Consider the following 15,967-nt stretch of genomic DNA (forward strand, 5'->3'; position numbering starts at 1 on the left):
GGACACCCAGAGATAGAAGAAGACTCTGCACTACATCTGGCTTGACGCAGCTCTCTGCAGGAAGGGAAGTCACTTCTCTGGACAAGAGTTAACAGCAACTGCCTGGAGACAACGGTTCACTACAGGAAGAAGAATCTGTCTGAGAGATTTGAGTAGACACAGCAGATCTCTTCCCAGAGAGCGATCCAGCAGCTTCTGGAGACGACAGCTCGCTACAATTGCCGCCCAACGTGGGGCAAGGACTTTTGCTTATCCTGACAAGAGGAGCTAGACCAGGCCTTCGCAATTTGGCACCTGAATAGGAACAGACACGGTCCTGATTCCAGTGGAAAAGCCTCCCATCCAGATCTCAGTCTGTCTGACCCAGAACCGTGAGTAACGAGGAAACTTTGTTAAAGATTAAGTGAGTGTGCTAATAGATAAATAAGGAACTTGTTAAGGGCTAAACCAGCAATCTCTTATAGTGAAATGGGGCAAACACCTTCTGTTCAAGGAAAATGTTTAGAGAGCATCATCAAGATTATGAAAAGCCAAGGATTGATTATAATTTTAGAGGAGATTACTGAACTTTTAAGAACTGTGAAGGTCATATGTCCTTCTTTTTCTCTGGAAAAAGAATTGGATCCAGATGAGTGGAAATTAGTAGGAGAGCAATTAGGTGAACACTACAATTGCTTTTGTGACATTTTACCCTTTGGTTCCAGACCAAACTCAGTTTCCAAAGATACAATTCATACCTACAATTTAATCCAAATGGCTTTAAAAAATGTTATTCTAAAGGAAGAGATGAAGGAGCAAAATGGGGAGGTGTCAACTAAACTAGGTGAAAAGGATGAATCAGATAACAATGAAGTTAAGTACAATTCTGAGCAACAGCAACAGGAGCACCTCCCATCTCCTCCCTCAATTAACCCTTCAGGGGTGGAGCAAGAAGGAGGAGAGGAAGAGGCAGAAACACAAACAGAATTGTCTGTGAAGCAGTCTAAGCCTATGACAAGATTAGAAAAAGCATTGGTTAAAGCTAAGAAAGAAGGACAGGATATAAGTGATTTTATACATGCATATCCTGTGACTGAAAATATTGATTCTGTAGGTCATAAAAGGAGAAGATATGCACCTTTAGATTTGAATAAAATTAAGGATTTGAAAAAAGGTTGTACCCTTTATGGGGCTACATCAGCTTATGTTAAAATGTTACTAGATGGTTTGTCTTATGAAGTCCTAACCCCAAATGATTGGAAATCCATAGCAAGGACATGTCTGGAATCTGGAGAAAATTTATTATGGCTTGCAGAATTTCATGAATTATGTAAAATTCAAGTCAGATGCAATTTGGAAATAGGAGTTAACACACAATTCACTTTTGAGCACTTAGCTGGTGAAGGTCAGTATGGAGAGAATTCGGAACAGATTAATTATACCATGACAATATATGAACAAATTGCTAAGGCTGCAATAAAAGCTTGGGGTGTCCTCCCTGGACAGAAAGATCGGGGAGAGGCTTTCACTAAAATACAGCAAGGTCCCAATGAACCTTTTGCAGATTTTGTGGGACGTTTGCAAACTGCTGTCAAAAGAACTATTGGAGAAAATGCAGCTACAGAAATAATGACCAGACATCTGGCTAAGGAAAATGCCAATGAGATTTGCAAAAGAATTATATGGGGATTAGATAAAGATGCTCCTTTAGAGGAGATCATAAGACGCTGTGCTACAGTGGGAACAAATGCTTTTTACACCCGGACAATGATGAATGTGGAAAGACAGGGTCCCTTCTGGCAAGGGACTTCTAGAGAAACTCAGAGATGTTTTCAATGTGGAAAAATTGGACATCTAAGAGCTCAGTGTAGGTATGGAGATACAGTGAGAAGACAGAGTGAAAGAAGACCTAAAACCCCATGTCCAAAATGCAACAGAGGACTCCATTGGGCATCAGAGTGTAGAATAATTCAGGGAAATAGGATGAGGGGCCCAGGTCCAGGGCCCCAGGCAAAAAAGACTTGGGGCATGATGGCAGCTGATGTTACACTCAAAAAACCTTTAGAAGGCCAGGACTCTGATTTAATCAACCAGCAGAAAAGCAATCACATGGCAGAAAGGGATTACCTGATAAGTGAGTCAAAAGGCAATCAGATTGCAAAAATGGATTACACTTGGGGAGAATACAGGCCTTTTAAACCAACAGGGCTGTGTCCAGTGCAAACAATTCCAATGTAATTGCCAGATGATGAGAAGAGATTTAGAAAGTGGTAAATAGAAGTTAATTAGATAGGTTAACTGCCTGGGAGAGAGGGTTTGCTTGTATTTCTTCAGCAGGAGAAGGAATCAGATGGGTGCCAACGAGTCGTATTCGCCTTGTCCATCAGAGAGAGACAGAAAAAGAGAAAAACCTCAAAATAAAGGAGAAGATCTAAGAAACATCTGACACTGAAAGAGCATGGATAATAAGAAGACTGTTAAAGAACTTTAAAAACCAGCAGGAATCATTGGACTTCCTCACACAAGATGAGACTAATGGACAATGGACTTATGGACATTTATAAATTTTCAATTTATGATTATTTGATTATGTTATTTGTCATATACTTCTAGCATGTATTATGTTACTATGTTACTATGTGCTTATATAATTTATGTAATTATGTGTATTACTTCCCATATTGATGGATTTATGTTTCAAGATCATGACTGTCCTATGTTCTAAATCAAAAGAAAGGGGGAGATGTTAGGATTACTAGGTGAGAACTCAGGTTGTCTGGATAGTGACAAGGTGAGAATTCAGGTTGGACAATTACAAGGTGAGAACTCAGGTTGACTTGATAGAAGGAGCAAGCTCATTGGCTGAAGTGGTTCTTCCCAGAAGCCCTTGCATTATCCCACGCTCATTCTCTGGGAGAATAAAAGAGAGGACACCCAGAGATAGAAGAAGACTCTGCACTACATCTGGCTTGACGCAGCTCTCTGCAGGAAGGGAAGTCACTTCTCTGGACAAGAGTTAACAGCAACTGCCTGGAGACAACGGTTCACTACAGGAAGAAGAATCTGTCTGAGAGATTTGAGTAGACACAGCAGATCTCTTCCCAGAGAGCGATCCAGCAGCTTCTGGAGACGACAGCTCGCTACAATTAATAGTCTCCTATATTCATCCCTATTGGGTCTATTCTCTTTATACTATGGTTAGCAGTGATTTGACTTGAGAAGCATCTTCCTTCCCATTCTGAATTGACATTCAGACATTTGAGAATTTGATATGTTAGACTTTATTTTAAGCAATATGTCTCTATCTTCAATGCTTATCTCTAGCTTATCTCGTGATTCTGGGCCTATCATTTATAAACATGGATAGAGGCAGAGAGATGCATCTTGCAAACTTAAGCTGGAGACAGAGGCGTTACCACATTGATACTCTTGTAACCTATTAGGTTCTGGAACATACTGCAATCCACTTCCACAGTGAGTCTTTGGAGCCCTCTCTGGGTTGGAGTGAACTGGATCTGGTAGTAGAGAGAGTTTCCAGGCCAGACAGAACCTAATCTGAAATTTACAAGAATAGCAATTAAGCAAAAAAGTAGGTTGCTTTTTCTTAGTGGAATTGTGGGAAAACTTGGGAATCAGGGAGCTCTGAATTCAAATTCAATGCCAGATACTTTCCAGCTACAGGCCAATCACTTCATTTCTCTCTTAATTTCCTCAACTGTAAAATGGGGTTAATAGGACTTATCTCTCAGGATTGTTATGAAGACCAAATGAGATATTTGTAAAGCATTTAGCACAATGTCTGCTATATAGTAGATGCTTAATAAATTCTTTTCTCTCCCCTTGATTGATAAAGCCTGCTTAGGAGGATCTCTCTTTGTTACTCTGTCTCTCCCCCCCTCCCCTACACATACATGTATGAAAGAGAGAGAGTGACATCTCTACAACTTACAGTTAGAAAGAGTTGCTTAGACTAGGATACCGAGGGGTTAAGTGACCTGCCCATTGAACCCAGATCTTCCTGGCTATCTGTTTTTTCACCATGGTTTAGAATCTCAGAGAACTGTGGGAATGTTCAAATGAGACAGAAATGCAGATTGTTTTATCCATCCTTAAAATGATCTATGATGTCAAACCTATCATTTCATTTTTCTTTCTACTGATAGAAATCAACTCCTACCCTGAAATTAGAGTCTCTTGGGGCATTGAATGTTTTAAGTGTTCAAGCCAGGGTCATATGGTCAGTTTACACCTGGTTTTAAACTCAGGTCCTGTTCTTGAAGCCAGCTCCTACCTGCCCCTCTATGCTGTTCTTAAATTCTTACAGTTTTAGTTTAAAAAATTCTACTATGTAATGTTCACTTGCTAAAACCAAACTCTTGTTTTCATGGAGTGATGATATTCTGTTCACCAATCTGGACGTCAAAACACTGGCCCCCATCTCCCTCCCCACACCAACAGTAATAGCCCTTAATGACTCTCTTGCAGGGGGGAAGAAGGCAGAGTGAGGGCGCAGGCAAGATGGCTCATCTAAGTCCAAAGTATATCTATGGAGATGTGCTGGGTCGTATTTGCCACCTGGAACATCAGGTTTACTTTCCAATAAAAGAGAAAATGAAATGCCCAGCTTGTTGGCATGGGCCTGCTCGGCACCAAGTTCCAAGTTCAGCATTAATATGGTAAGCCCCAAAAGGGGGGGGGGGATACCAGATTGCCTAAGGAGGGGTGAATCTGCCTAAGGTGGAGGTGGAACAGGGCAAAGCTCCCATGCTGCTAAGTGTGTATCCCTCTAGGGTGAGGCAGGGATACTCAACATTTAAAGAAACAAACAATGAATGAATGGACAAGAAAATTAAAGAATAAAATAACTGGAAGACATTTGGGCTATGTTCTCGTGAGTCATAGCTAATGGTAACCAGTCCTAAATCTCCTCTTGCTCTTGGAGACTTGATTGTTTTTGATTAGCTGGAAGAAAAAGACAGTCAGCCCTTCTCTTAGCAGCCTTTACCTGTAGACCCTCTCTCTGTAAATGAGTCCTCTTCCAAATACTGTGATCATACAATCTTCCATGGGTGAATCCGACTTATTCTGAACATAGATGGAGGCTGTGACTGGTTCATACTGCCTTACCTTCTCTGGCACCTGTGGGGAGAAAGAGAACTGTCACACCCACCGAGGGCAGGCTTGGCAAGTGTCAGGGACGTGCTTATCAAGGCAGTGACTGTAAGTGAAGAACTAGAGAGAACTCAAGTTATTCCTTCTCCACATTGATGCAATGCTCTCAGCCTCCACATACCCTCCCAGCTTCAGCCTCAATTACAGTTTGAACCCTGATTCCAGCCTGAGCTCAAGGCCAGAGACCAGGCAAGGCAAGACCAGCATCTGTTGTCTATAACTGAAGATGAAACATGCTTCCTTCCCACCTTGTTATCCACAACCTGATAGAAAACTGATGGACTCAGAGTACAGATTGAAACTCCTTCCCTCTTTCCCTTCCTCCCTCTCTCCCTCTCTCCCTCCCTTCCTTTCTCCCTTCCTTCCTCCCTCCCTTCCTTCTTCCCTCCCTCTCTTCCTTTCTCCCTTCCTTCCTCCCTCCCTCCCTTCCTTCCTTCCTCCCTCCCTTCCTTCCTTCCTTCCTTCCTCCCTCCCTCCCTCTCTTCCTTCCTCCCTCCCTCCCTTCCTTCCTCCCTCTCTTCCTCCCTCCCTCCCTTCCTCCCTCCCTCTCTTCCTTCCCTCCTCTCTTCCTTCCTTCCTCCCTCTCTTCCTTCCTTCCTCCCTCCCTCTCTTCCTTCCTTCTTCCCTCCCTCTCTTCCTCCCTCCCTTCCTTCCTCCTTCCCTCCCTCCCTCCTCTCTTCCTCCCTCCCTCTCTTCCTCCCTCCCTCCCTTCCTTCCTCCTTCCCTCCCTCCCTCCTTTCCTTCCTCCTTCCCTCCCTCCTTTCCTCCCTCCCTCTCTTCCTCCCTCCCTCCCTTCTTTCCTCCTTCCCTCCCTCCCTCCTTTCCTCCCTCCTTCCCTCCCTCCTTTCCTCCCTCTTTCCCTCCTTCCTTTCCTCCCTCCTTCCCTTCCTCCCTCCTTTCCTCCCTCCTTCCCTCCCTCCTTTCCTCCCTCCTTCCCTCCCTCCTTTCCTCCCTCTTTCCCTCCCTCCCTCCCTTCCTTCCTTCCCCCCCTTTCTCTCTCATTTCCTTCCTCCCTTCCTTCTTTCCTTCCTTCCTTTCTCTCTCCTTTCCTCTCTCTTTTCTTCCATCCTAGGTAATGAGGGAAATTATTTTGTATGATACATTTTTATTACCTTTATGGCTGAGAGGGAGAAAACTTGAACTTGAAAGAAAATTAAAAAAAAAAAACATTCACAATTGAGGAAGATAGAAGTCTAGATTTTATATGGTAAGACGGAACTCTTTCTGAGAGATCTCTTGAAGATATAAGATAGAACCTGTTTTTAAATAGGGTCTTCTAACTATTACAGTAAATGACTCTGAAGCACACTCTGCTCATTCTGCTTTTCCCTGAAATAGCCAGGTGCTACCTCCTGATGTAGGTCTATGATTTGATGGGAGAGAATAATTCAGGTAATTCAGGAAAGTAATTCAGGCCAGTAATTTAGGTAAGGAGTAACGCCTAACCTCGATGGTGAGCTGTGGTTTACAGATGACCATGTCCCGTTGAGCAAAGTAGCTAATCTCAGAATCTGTGTGGGTTGCCACGGCTGTTAGTCTCAAGATGTTGTTCTCAGGAGAGCTTTGCACAAAATGGGAGGAGGGCAAGCTGGTACTGATGGTCCTAACTGAAATACAAGAGGAGTAGAGATCAAAGGAAGAGAGTGAAAAGTTGGAAGAAGACCCTTTTAAAAGTGACACACAGCTTCAAGATGATGAAATTGCTGTTAGCCTAATAAAATTATTGAAGTGAACTTCCATAGCTTGATTGGGACTGAATATGGTGATCCTTTGGGAGGAATTGAGGATATATTAAGTTTCTTCTGTGGAAAAAGCCTGATAAACAGGCGAGAACAGAGCTACCTGACCAGGATTTCAATGACCTGCCAAAACTTTTTCTAAGCCTTTTGCTCCTATTGCAAGGGAAACCAAAGGACATTGTGCTTGGGCAGTATTGGATTGTTTTACCTTCATTTTCTTGAAATGTAAGTAATAAATTCTTTTTGTAGAGCTGGGTAATGGTGATTCCATTGCAGTCCACGGCTAGGATCCCTATTACCAGCTCCACAGTCTTCTCCTCATTAGTGTGATTAAAGAATTTCACTGCCAACTCAACATCTCCATCCAAAGGCATGGAACTGGAGGAATGCAATAGCATGTGCAGAGGAGCCCATGTCTCTGGACTAAGGGGGAACCCATTGACCTGTCCAGGTTCAGCACTCTCTTTCCAGACTTTCTCCAATAATTCCCTTTTTTGTGATGATCCTGAAAGATGAAAAATATAGAAAACTCACCTTTCAATCTTTAAAGGTTGGATCAGGGGTTCTTAATGTGTGTGTGTGTGTGATAGCTAACCTTTGTTTGGCAACTTGATGAAGACTATGAGACAGTTCTCAGAATAATGTTTTTAAATGCATAAAATAAAATATATAGGATTACAGAAGAAAACAATTATATTGAAATATAATTGTCAATTTTTAAATTCAAATTTGGGGACCTTTACAAACCTGCTAATTAACAGAAGTCTTACTAATCCACAGACCCTAGGTTGAAAACCATTGGATTAGATGTTCTCATGTCATCCTAGATGACTTCAGATGGAAATACAGTTGTTCTTGAGAAAAAGATCTGAATAAAGACATTGAGGTTTTAAGTCTGTTCAGATTCTAGGGTTACAAAAGCTCTTCTTCAGAGTGCTAGTGTTTGATACAATAAAAACAGGCCAATCAAAGTGGTTCAGATTGAGGATCTAGAATGTAGCTTTTTAAGTCAAAGAATGACCTAAATATCACAAATATCCCAAAATTGTCAGTTGAAAGAGACTCCAGAAGCCATGTGTTCTTGTGTAACCCTGAATGATGTTTCCCCTTACATTGCCAACAAGGGGTCATCTACTTGAAACCTTTTTCTAAAGACTTCTCAAAGTGACAACTCTCTGCCTTTTAAAGTAGCTCATTCTATTTTGAAATAGCTATAATTATTAGAAAGCTTTATCTTAAGTTGGGCTGAAATCTCCCTCCCTATAGTTTCTGTCCATTGTTCCTAGTTTTTCCTTAGAGTATTTTTAAAAATTCAATACACCTTCATAGAACACCAGCATGGTTACTATTAAGGTGCCTAGTATAAGAGTTCACCATATGACTATGGGTACATCATTTCAGTTTCCTTATCAGGTCTGGAAGGAAAACTCTTTGTAAATGGTAAAGCAATTTGATCGTTCATATTTAAAGCATGTTTCTCAGGATGGGAGAGAAAGTTACACTGAAAGTAGTTTCATTGCTTTCAGAGAATACCCCCATTTTTGTGGTCATTATTATTTAGTTGTTTCAAACACATCTGACTCTTTTCTTGGCAAAGATACTAGAGTGGTTTGCCATTTCCTTTTCCAGCTCATTTTATACTTGAGGAAACGGAGGCGAACAGAACTAAGTAACTTGCCCAGGTTCACACAGCAAGGAAGTGTCTGAGGCTGGATTTGAACTTAGGTCTTCCATACCCTAGCACTTTATCCTCTGTGCTATTGCACTAGTCATTCAGTTTATAACTGCCTTTCATCCTATTCCTATTTGATCAGATTAAATGAGATATATATAAAACTCTTTGCAAACTTTGAAGTATTATGTCACTTATTTCCTACAAAGATTCCCTCTAATATTTCCTCTCAAGGACTATGTGGGGTCTCAGCAAAGTCTTGGTCCTTCCCTTCCTGGCTTTGTACCTTCATGGTATTTGTAGTTTTGTGTGATGTCTTCACAACGATCCCCTCCAACCCCCTTGGTACTGATGTTGTTGCCCACGTATTTGGGGCTTGCATCAGCTCGAACCACTGTTCCATCCTTGTGCCTCAACCAGATTGCACAGGAAGCATTGAGTGAGGCAAAAAGGGCTGGTGTCCCTGGGCTCAGGTCCAGAACACCTTCCTTGATTGCTTTAACTGGAACTAGGTCACATGTTGATAAGACTGAAAGAGAAAAATGGGTCAGGTTAGAGAAAACTTCTGCCCCCCCTCCACAATGACAAGAGCTGCTCCAAAGCAACATAAGTCTCCTTGACTTTCCCCATACCCTGTTCATCTTTCCCCTCCAGTCTTAGTTTCTGGCCATCATTTTTTCTCTCTCAGGATCAGGGTGAGAATTGGGAATAGAGTTTCTGAAATTGGAGGTCTTAGGGAAGGTCAAATAAAGATCATTATAAATCTTTGGGGGTAAGGCTAATGAGAAACATCAACTTTTGTGCTCTGTTCAAGAGGTGATGTGCCACACAGTAGATTGTAAGAATTATCAAGATGGTGGCCCAAGAAATCAAGGACTTCACAGATAATTTCACCGTGTCTTATTCCCTGTATCCCTTCCTTATTCTTTACTAGATTTCCATTCTTACCATTAGCTCCACCTTCTTTCTGAAGGCTTGAGTCCACAAGCTGCCATCCTCCATAACCTGGGGGTAGATCGGGTCTTGCCATCCAACATTCAGTTAAAACTTGGAAGATGCTATGAGTAGGAAAAGGGAAACACTGAAGGGGAGAAGGAATGCTAAAAAGGTTTTAGAATAAGGAGGCTTTAATATTTAAGCAAGCCCTGATTTTGTCAGTGAGTATTCTATCTACCAATGCAGATCCAAGTTTTGCTAAACCTTAGGAGATTCATCATCATCTTCATTCATTACCATCACCTTTGCTCTTCTTCTCCTCTCCCTCCTCCTCCTCCCACTCCTCATCTCCCTCCTCCATTCCTCTTCTTGCTTATCTTCCTCCTCGTCTTTCTTCTCCTCTGCTTCTTTCTCCTTCTCCTTTTCTTTTTCTTCTTCCTCCTTCTCCTTCCTCTCCTCTCTTTTCCTCCTCTCTCTTTCTTATTCTCCTTCATTTCCTCTTCTTTTTTCTCCTCCTCCTCATTCTTGTTCTTGTTCTTCTTGCTCTTTTTCTTAATAAAGAGTCAGCACCTGGTGGCCAACTTTTTGGAAATGACCCTTTCTGAACTTACGTTGATGTCTACATAATAAATACAAGGTTTTTGCAGTTTAGTATCAGAACTTTTGGTCTTTATGCCCTGGCCTTTGAGAACACAGAATTTCCCTTATATTATATTATATCCTAATATCCTTTATATACATATGGCTCTTCAGCCATCAAAATACACCTTTAATAAAGAAGAAATGGAATGTAGCAGAATTGCTGCATAAATTCAGGAAGGAGATTGGAGATTGGTTGTTTCTAGACATCTTGTTTTTGCCCTTCTTTGTATCTCCAGCATTTATACACAGTCCCTACTACACAGTAAGCACTTAATAAGGGTTTGCTGACTGGCTACCACATGGGTGGTTGTCTCATTTGCCTCTACTCCTTGAATGTGTGTCTGTGGGCACTCCCTCTCATGATAATAATGATGATGAGAGGAGGTAGTATAGATGGCTCTGGATGTCCTGTTTATTTGTATGTACCCCGTCAGCTTAAATCAGTCTTTATCCCATATCCTACCCTTCCACACTCTGGGGTTTCCTCACCAGATCCGGCTTCCTTTGTGCTCTCCGTTGGGAAGCCCATTCTGATCATAATATTCATTTACAGTCAAAGCTCCTTGTGTGTCCTGGGCTGAATCATAGATTGTGATAACGCGGGCAGGAATACCTAGGGACCTTAGCACTGTATAGGAGAAGGAGACAGTGGATAAGTCTGGATCTATGACAGCATAGTGAAGAATATTTATTACACTCTACATCTTTACAGAGCACCATAGTAAGTAGTATGGAAATCACAATGGAAAAAAAAGATGTGGTCCCTGACTTCAAGAAATTCTAATACTAATTGAGCAGAAGCAACATTTAATAAAAGAATATATAAAGCCTTTGCAATATAGAATTATGCCCCAAGAGTTATAAAACTGCATATATTCTCTGATATAGCAATACTACTATTCGGTCTGTTTCTCAAAGTGATCAGGAAAAAGGGGAAAAAAATCCTATATATTCTAAATTTTTATAGCAACTTTCTTTGTGGTATCAAAGAACTAGAATTTGAGGGGATGCCCATCAGTTGGGGAAGAGCTAAACAAGTTTGTGCTGTATAGTTATGCTAGAATACTATTGTGCTATAAGAATTGACAAGCAGGTTGATTTTAGAAAACTTTGGAAAGACTTGAATGAAATAATGTAGAATGAAACAAGCAGAACCAAGAGAATGTTGATATAATAACAACAATATTGCTCCAATAGCAACTGTAAATGGCTAAGCTAATTGTCATTGTTGTTTAGTTATTTCTGACTCTTTGTAACCTCACTTTGGGGTTTTCTTTTTTTTTTCAATTCTTTTTTAAAATTAATTTTATAATTATAACATTTTTGACAGTACATATACATAGGTAATTTTTTTTTTACATTATCCCTTGTACTCCCTTCTGTTCCGAATTTTCCCCTCCTTCCCTCTACCCTCTCCCCTAGATGGCAGGCATTCCCATACATATTAAATATGTCATAGTATATCCTAGGTACAATATATATGTGCAGAACCGAATTTTGTTGTTGTTGTTGTTGTTGTTGTTGCAAAGGAAGAATTGGATTCGGAAGGTAAAAATAACCTGGGGAGAAAAACAAAAAATGCTAACAGTTTACACTCATTTCCCAGTGTTTCTTCTCTGGATGTAGCTGATTCTGTCCATCATTGATCAATTGGAATTGGATTAGCTCTTCTCTATGTTGAAGATATCCACTTCCATCAGAATACATCCTCATACAGTATCATTGTTGAAGTGTATAATGATCTCCTAGTTCTGCTCATTTCACTCAGCATCAGTTGATGTAAGTCTCTCCAGGCCTCTCTATATTCATCCTGCTGGTCATTTCTTACAGAACAATAATATTCCATAACATTCATATGCCATAGTTTACCCAACCATTCTCCAATTGATGGACATCCATTCATCTTCCAGTTTCTAGCCACTATGAAAAGAGCTGCCACAAACATTTTGGCACATACAGGTCCCTTTCCCTTCTTTAGTATTTCTTTGGGATATAAGCCCAGTAGTAGTACGGCTGGATCAAAGGGCATGCACAGTTTGATAACTTTTTGGGCATAATTCCAGATTGCTCTCCAGAATGGTTGGATTCTTTCACAACTCCACCAACAATGTATCAGTGTCCCAGTTTTCCCACATCCCCTCCAACATTCATCATTATTTGTTCCTGTCATCTTAGCCAATCTGACAGGTGTGTAATGATATCTCAGAGTTGTCTTAATTTGCATTTCTCTGATCAATAGTGATTTGGAACACTCTTTCATATGAGTGGATATAGTTTCAATTTCATCATCTGAAAATTGTTCATATCCTTTGACCATTTATCAATTGGAGAATGGCTTGATTTCATATAAAGTCATTTCTCTGTGTATTTTGGAGATGAGGCCTTTATCAAAACCTTTAACTGTAAAAATGTTTTCCCAAATCTTCAACATAAAGAAGATCCAACTCACTTCCAGTTGATCAATGATGGACAGAGGTAGCTACACCCAGAGAAGAAACACTGGGAAGTGAATGTAAATTGTTATCACTAATATCTGTCTGCCCAGGTTACATGTACCTTCGGAATCTAATGCTTATTGTGCAATAAGAAAATGGTATTTACACACATGTATTGTATCTAGGTTATATTGTAACACATGTAAAATGTATGGGATTGCCTGTCATCGGGGGGAAGGAATAGAGGGAGGGAGGGATAATTTGGAAAAATGAATACAAGGGATAATATTATAAAAAATATATATATAATAAAATTATTAAAATAAAAAAATGTTTTCCCAATTTGTTACTTCCCTTCTAATCTTGTTTGCATTAGTTTTATTTGTACAAAGGCTTTTTAATTTGATGTAATCAAAATTTTCTATTTTGTGATCAATAATGATCTCTAGTTCTCCTTTGGTCACAAATTCCTTCCTCCTCCACAAATCTGAGAGGTTCCTCCTATGTTCCTCTAATTTATTTATGATCTTGTTCCTTATGCCTAAATCATGGATCCATTTTGATTTTATCTTAGTATATGGTGTTAAGGGTGGGTCTATGCCTAGTTTCTGCCATACTAATTTCCAGTTTTCCCAACAGTTTTTGTCAAATACTGAATTCTTATCCCAAAAGTTGGGATCTTTGGGTTTGTCAAACACTAGATTGCTATTTTTATTCACTATCTTGCCCTGTGAACCTAACCTATGCCACTGATCAGCTAGTCTATTTCTTAGCCAATACCAAATGGTTTTGGTGACTGCTACTTTATAATATAGTTCTAGATCAGGTACAGCTAGACCACCTTCATTTGATTTTTTTTTCATTACTTCCCTTGAAATTCTTGACCTTTTGTTCTTCCATATGAATTTTGTTATTTTTTTCTAGGTCATTACAATAGTTTCTTGGGAGTCTGATTGGTATAGCACTAAATAAATAGATTAGTTTAGGTAGTATTGTCATCTTGATATTCGCTTGGCCTATCCAAGAGCATTAAATGTTTTTCCAATTATTTAAATCTGACTTGATTTTTGTGGCAAGTGTTTTGTGATTTTGCTCATATAATTCCTGAATTTCCTTTGGTAGATATATTCCCAAATATTTTATACTATCTTTATTTTTTTTTTTAATTTTTTATTTTCTTTTATATTTATAACATTTTTTGACAGTACATATGCATGGGTAATTTTTTACAACATTATCCCTTGCACTTACTTCTATTCAGATTTTTTCCCTTCCTCCCCCAACCCCCTCCCCCAGATGGCAAGCAGTCTTATATATGTTAAATATATTACAGTATAATTTAGATACAATATATGTGTGTAGAACCGAATTTTTTGTTGCACAGGAAGAATTGGATTCAGAAGGTAAAAATAACAGTTTACATTCATTTCCCATTGTTCCTTTTCTGGATGTAGCTGGTGCTGTCCATCATTAATCAATTGGAATTGGATTAGTTCTTCTCTATGTTGAAGAAATCCACTTCCATCAGCATACATCCTCGTACAGTATCATTGTTGAAGTGTATAATGATCTTCTGGTTCTGCTCGTTTCACTCAGCATCAGTTGATGTAAGTCTCTCCAAGCCTCTCTGTATTTCTCCTGTTGTTCATTTCTTATAGAACAATAATATTCCATAACATTCATATACCATAGTTTACCCAACCATTCTCCAATTGATGGACATCCATTCATCTTCCAGCTTCTAGCCACTATGAAAAGGGCTGCCACAAACATTTTGGCACATACAGGACCCTTTCCCTTCTCTAGTAGTTCCTTGGGGTATAAGCCCAGTATTAGTATGGCTGGGTCAAAGGGTATGCACATTTTGATAACTTTTTGGGCATAATTCCAGATTGCTCTCCAGAATGGTTGGATTCTTTCACAACTCCACCAACAATGCATCAGTGTCCCAGTTTTCCCACAGCCCCTCCAACATTCATCATTATTTGTTCCTGTCATCTTAGCCAATCTGACAGGTGTGTAATGATACCTCAGAGTTGTCTTAATTTGCATTTCTCTGATCAATAGTGATTTGGAACACTCTTTCATATGAGTGGAAATAGTTTTAATTTCATCATCTGAAAATTGTCTGTTCATATCCTTTGACCATTTATCAATTGGAGAATGGCTTGATTTCTTATAAATTAAAGTCAATTCTCTGTATATTTTGGAGATGAGGCCTTTATCAGAACCTTTAACTGTAAAAATTTTTTCCCAATTTGTTACTTCCCTTCTAATCTTGTTTGCATTAGTTTTGTTTGTGCAGAAACTTTTTAATTTGGTGTAATCAAAATGTTCTATTTTGTGATCAATAATGGTCTCTAGTTCTCCCTTGGACACAAACTCCTTCCTCCTCCACAAGTCTGAGAGGTAAACCATCCCATGTTCCTCCAATTTATTTATGATTTCGTTCTTTATGCCTAAATCTTGGACCCATTTTGATCTAATCTTAGTATGTGGTGTTAAATGTGGGTCCATGCCTAGTTTCTGCCATACTAATTTCCAGTTTTCCCAGCAGTTTTTGTCAAATAATGAATTCTTATCCCAAAATTTGGGATCTTTGGGTTTGTCAAAGATTAGATTGCTATTTTTATTCACTATCTTGTCCTGTGAACCTAACCTATGCCACTGATCAACTAGTCTATTTCTTAGCCAATACCAAATGGTTTTGGTGACTGTTGCTTTATAATATAGCTTTAAATCAGGTACACTTAGACCATCTTCCTCTGACTTTTTTTTCATTAGTTCCCTTGCAATTCTCGACCTTTTATTCCTCCATATGAATTTTGTTGTTATTTTTTCTAGGTCATTAAAATAGTTTCTTGGGAGTCTGATTGGTATAGCACTAAATAAATAGATTAATTTGGGGAGTATTGTCATCTTTATTATATTCGCTCGGCCTATCCAAGAACATTGAATGTCTTTCCAATTATTTAAATCTGACTTTATTTTTGTGGCAAGTGTTTTGTAATTTTGCTCATATAATTCCTGACTCTCCTTTGGTAGATATATTCCCAAATATTTGATACTATCGACTGTTATTTTGAATGGAATTTCTCTTTGTATCTCTTGCTGTTGGATTGTGTTGGTAATGTATAAAAATCCTGAGGATTTATGTGGATTTATTTTGTATCCTGCGACTTTGCTAAAATTCTGAATTATTTCTAATAGCTTTTTAGCAGAGTCTTTGGGGTTCTCTAAGTATACCATCATGTCATCTGCAAAAAGTGACAATTTGATTTCTTCATTTCCTACTCTAATTCCTTGGATCTCTTTCTCGGCTCTTATTGCCAAGGCTAGAGTTTCTAGTACTATATTGAATAGTAATGGTGATAGTGGGCAACCTTGTTTCA

General features: G+C 39.4%; 1 protein-coding gene across 5 annotated transcripts in view; it reads right to left on the bottom strand.

Moving 5' to 3' along the window:
- Window positions 1–3,244: 3,244 nt before the first annotated feature.
- Window positions 3,245–15,967, bottom strand: part of EPB42 (erythrocyte membrane protein band 4.2) — a 41,168-nt gene continuing 28,445 nt past the window's right edge. The window contains exons 7-13 of one of the 5 annotated variants that reach the window (XM_074289409.1): window positions 10,630–10,768; window positions 9,511–9,620; window positions 8,849–9,091; window positions 7,099–7,395; window positions 6,598–6,758; window positions 4,985–5,118; window positions 3,245–3,534 (exon numbers count right to left, since the gene is read on the bottom strand). In XM_074289409.1, the coding sequence (XP_074145510.1) occupies window positions 3,372–3,534; window positions 4,985–5,118; window positions 6,598–6,758; window positions 7,099–7,395; window positions 8,849–9,091; window positions 9,511–9,620; window positions 10,630–10,768 (1,247 nt within the window). In that variant the 3' untranslated portion in view covers window positions 3,245–3,371. Of the gene's footprint in view, window positions 3,535–4,984; window positions 5,119–6,597; window positions 6,759–7,098; window positions 7,396–8,848; window positions 9,092–9,510; window positions 9,663–10,629; window positions 10,769–15,967 lie in introns of all 5 variants that reach the window. The other 4 variants (XM_074289408.1, XM_074289410.1, XM_074289412.1 and 1 more) reach the window with 4 other exon arrangements.

The sequence above is a fragment of the Sminthopsis crassicaudata genome, chromosome 2, assembly GCF_048593235.1.
Source record: "Sminthopsis crassicaudata isolate SCR6 chromosome 2, ASM4859323v1, whole genome shotgun sequence".
NCBI classification, from domain to species: Eukaryota; Metazoa; Chordata; class Mammalia; order Dasyuromorphia; family Dasyuridae; genus Sminthopsis; species Sminthopsis crassicaudata.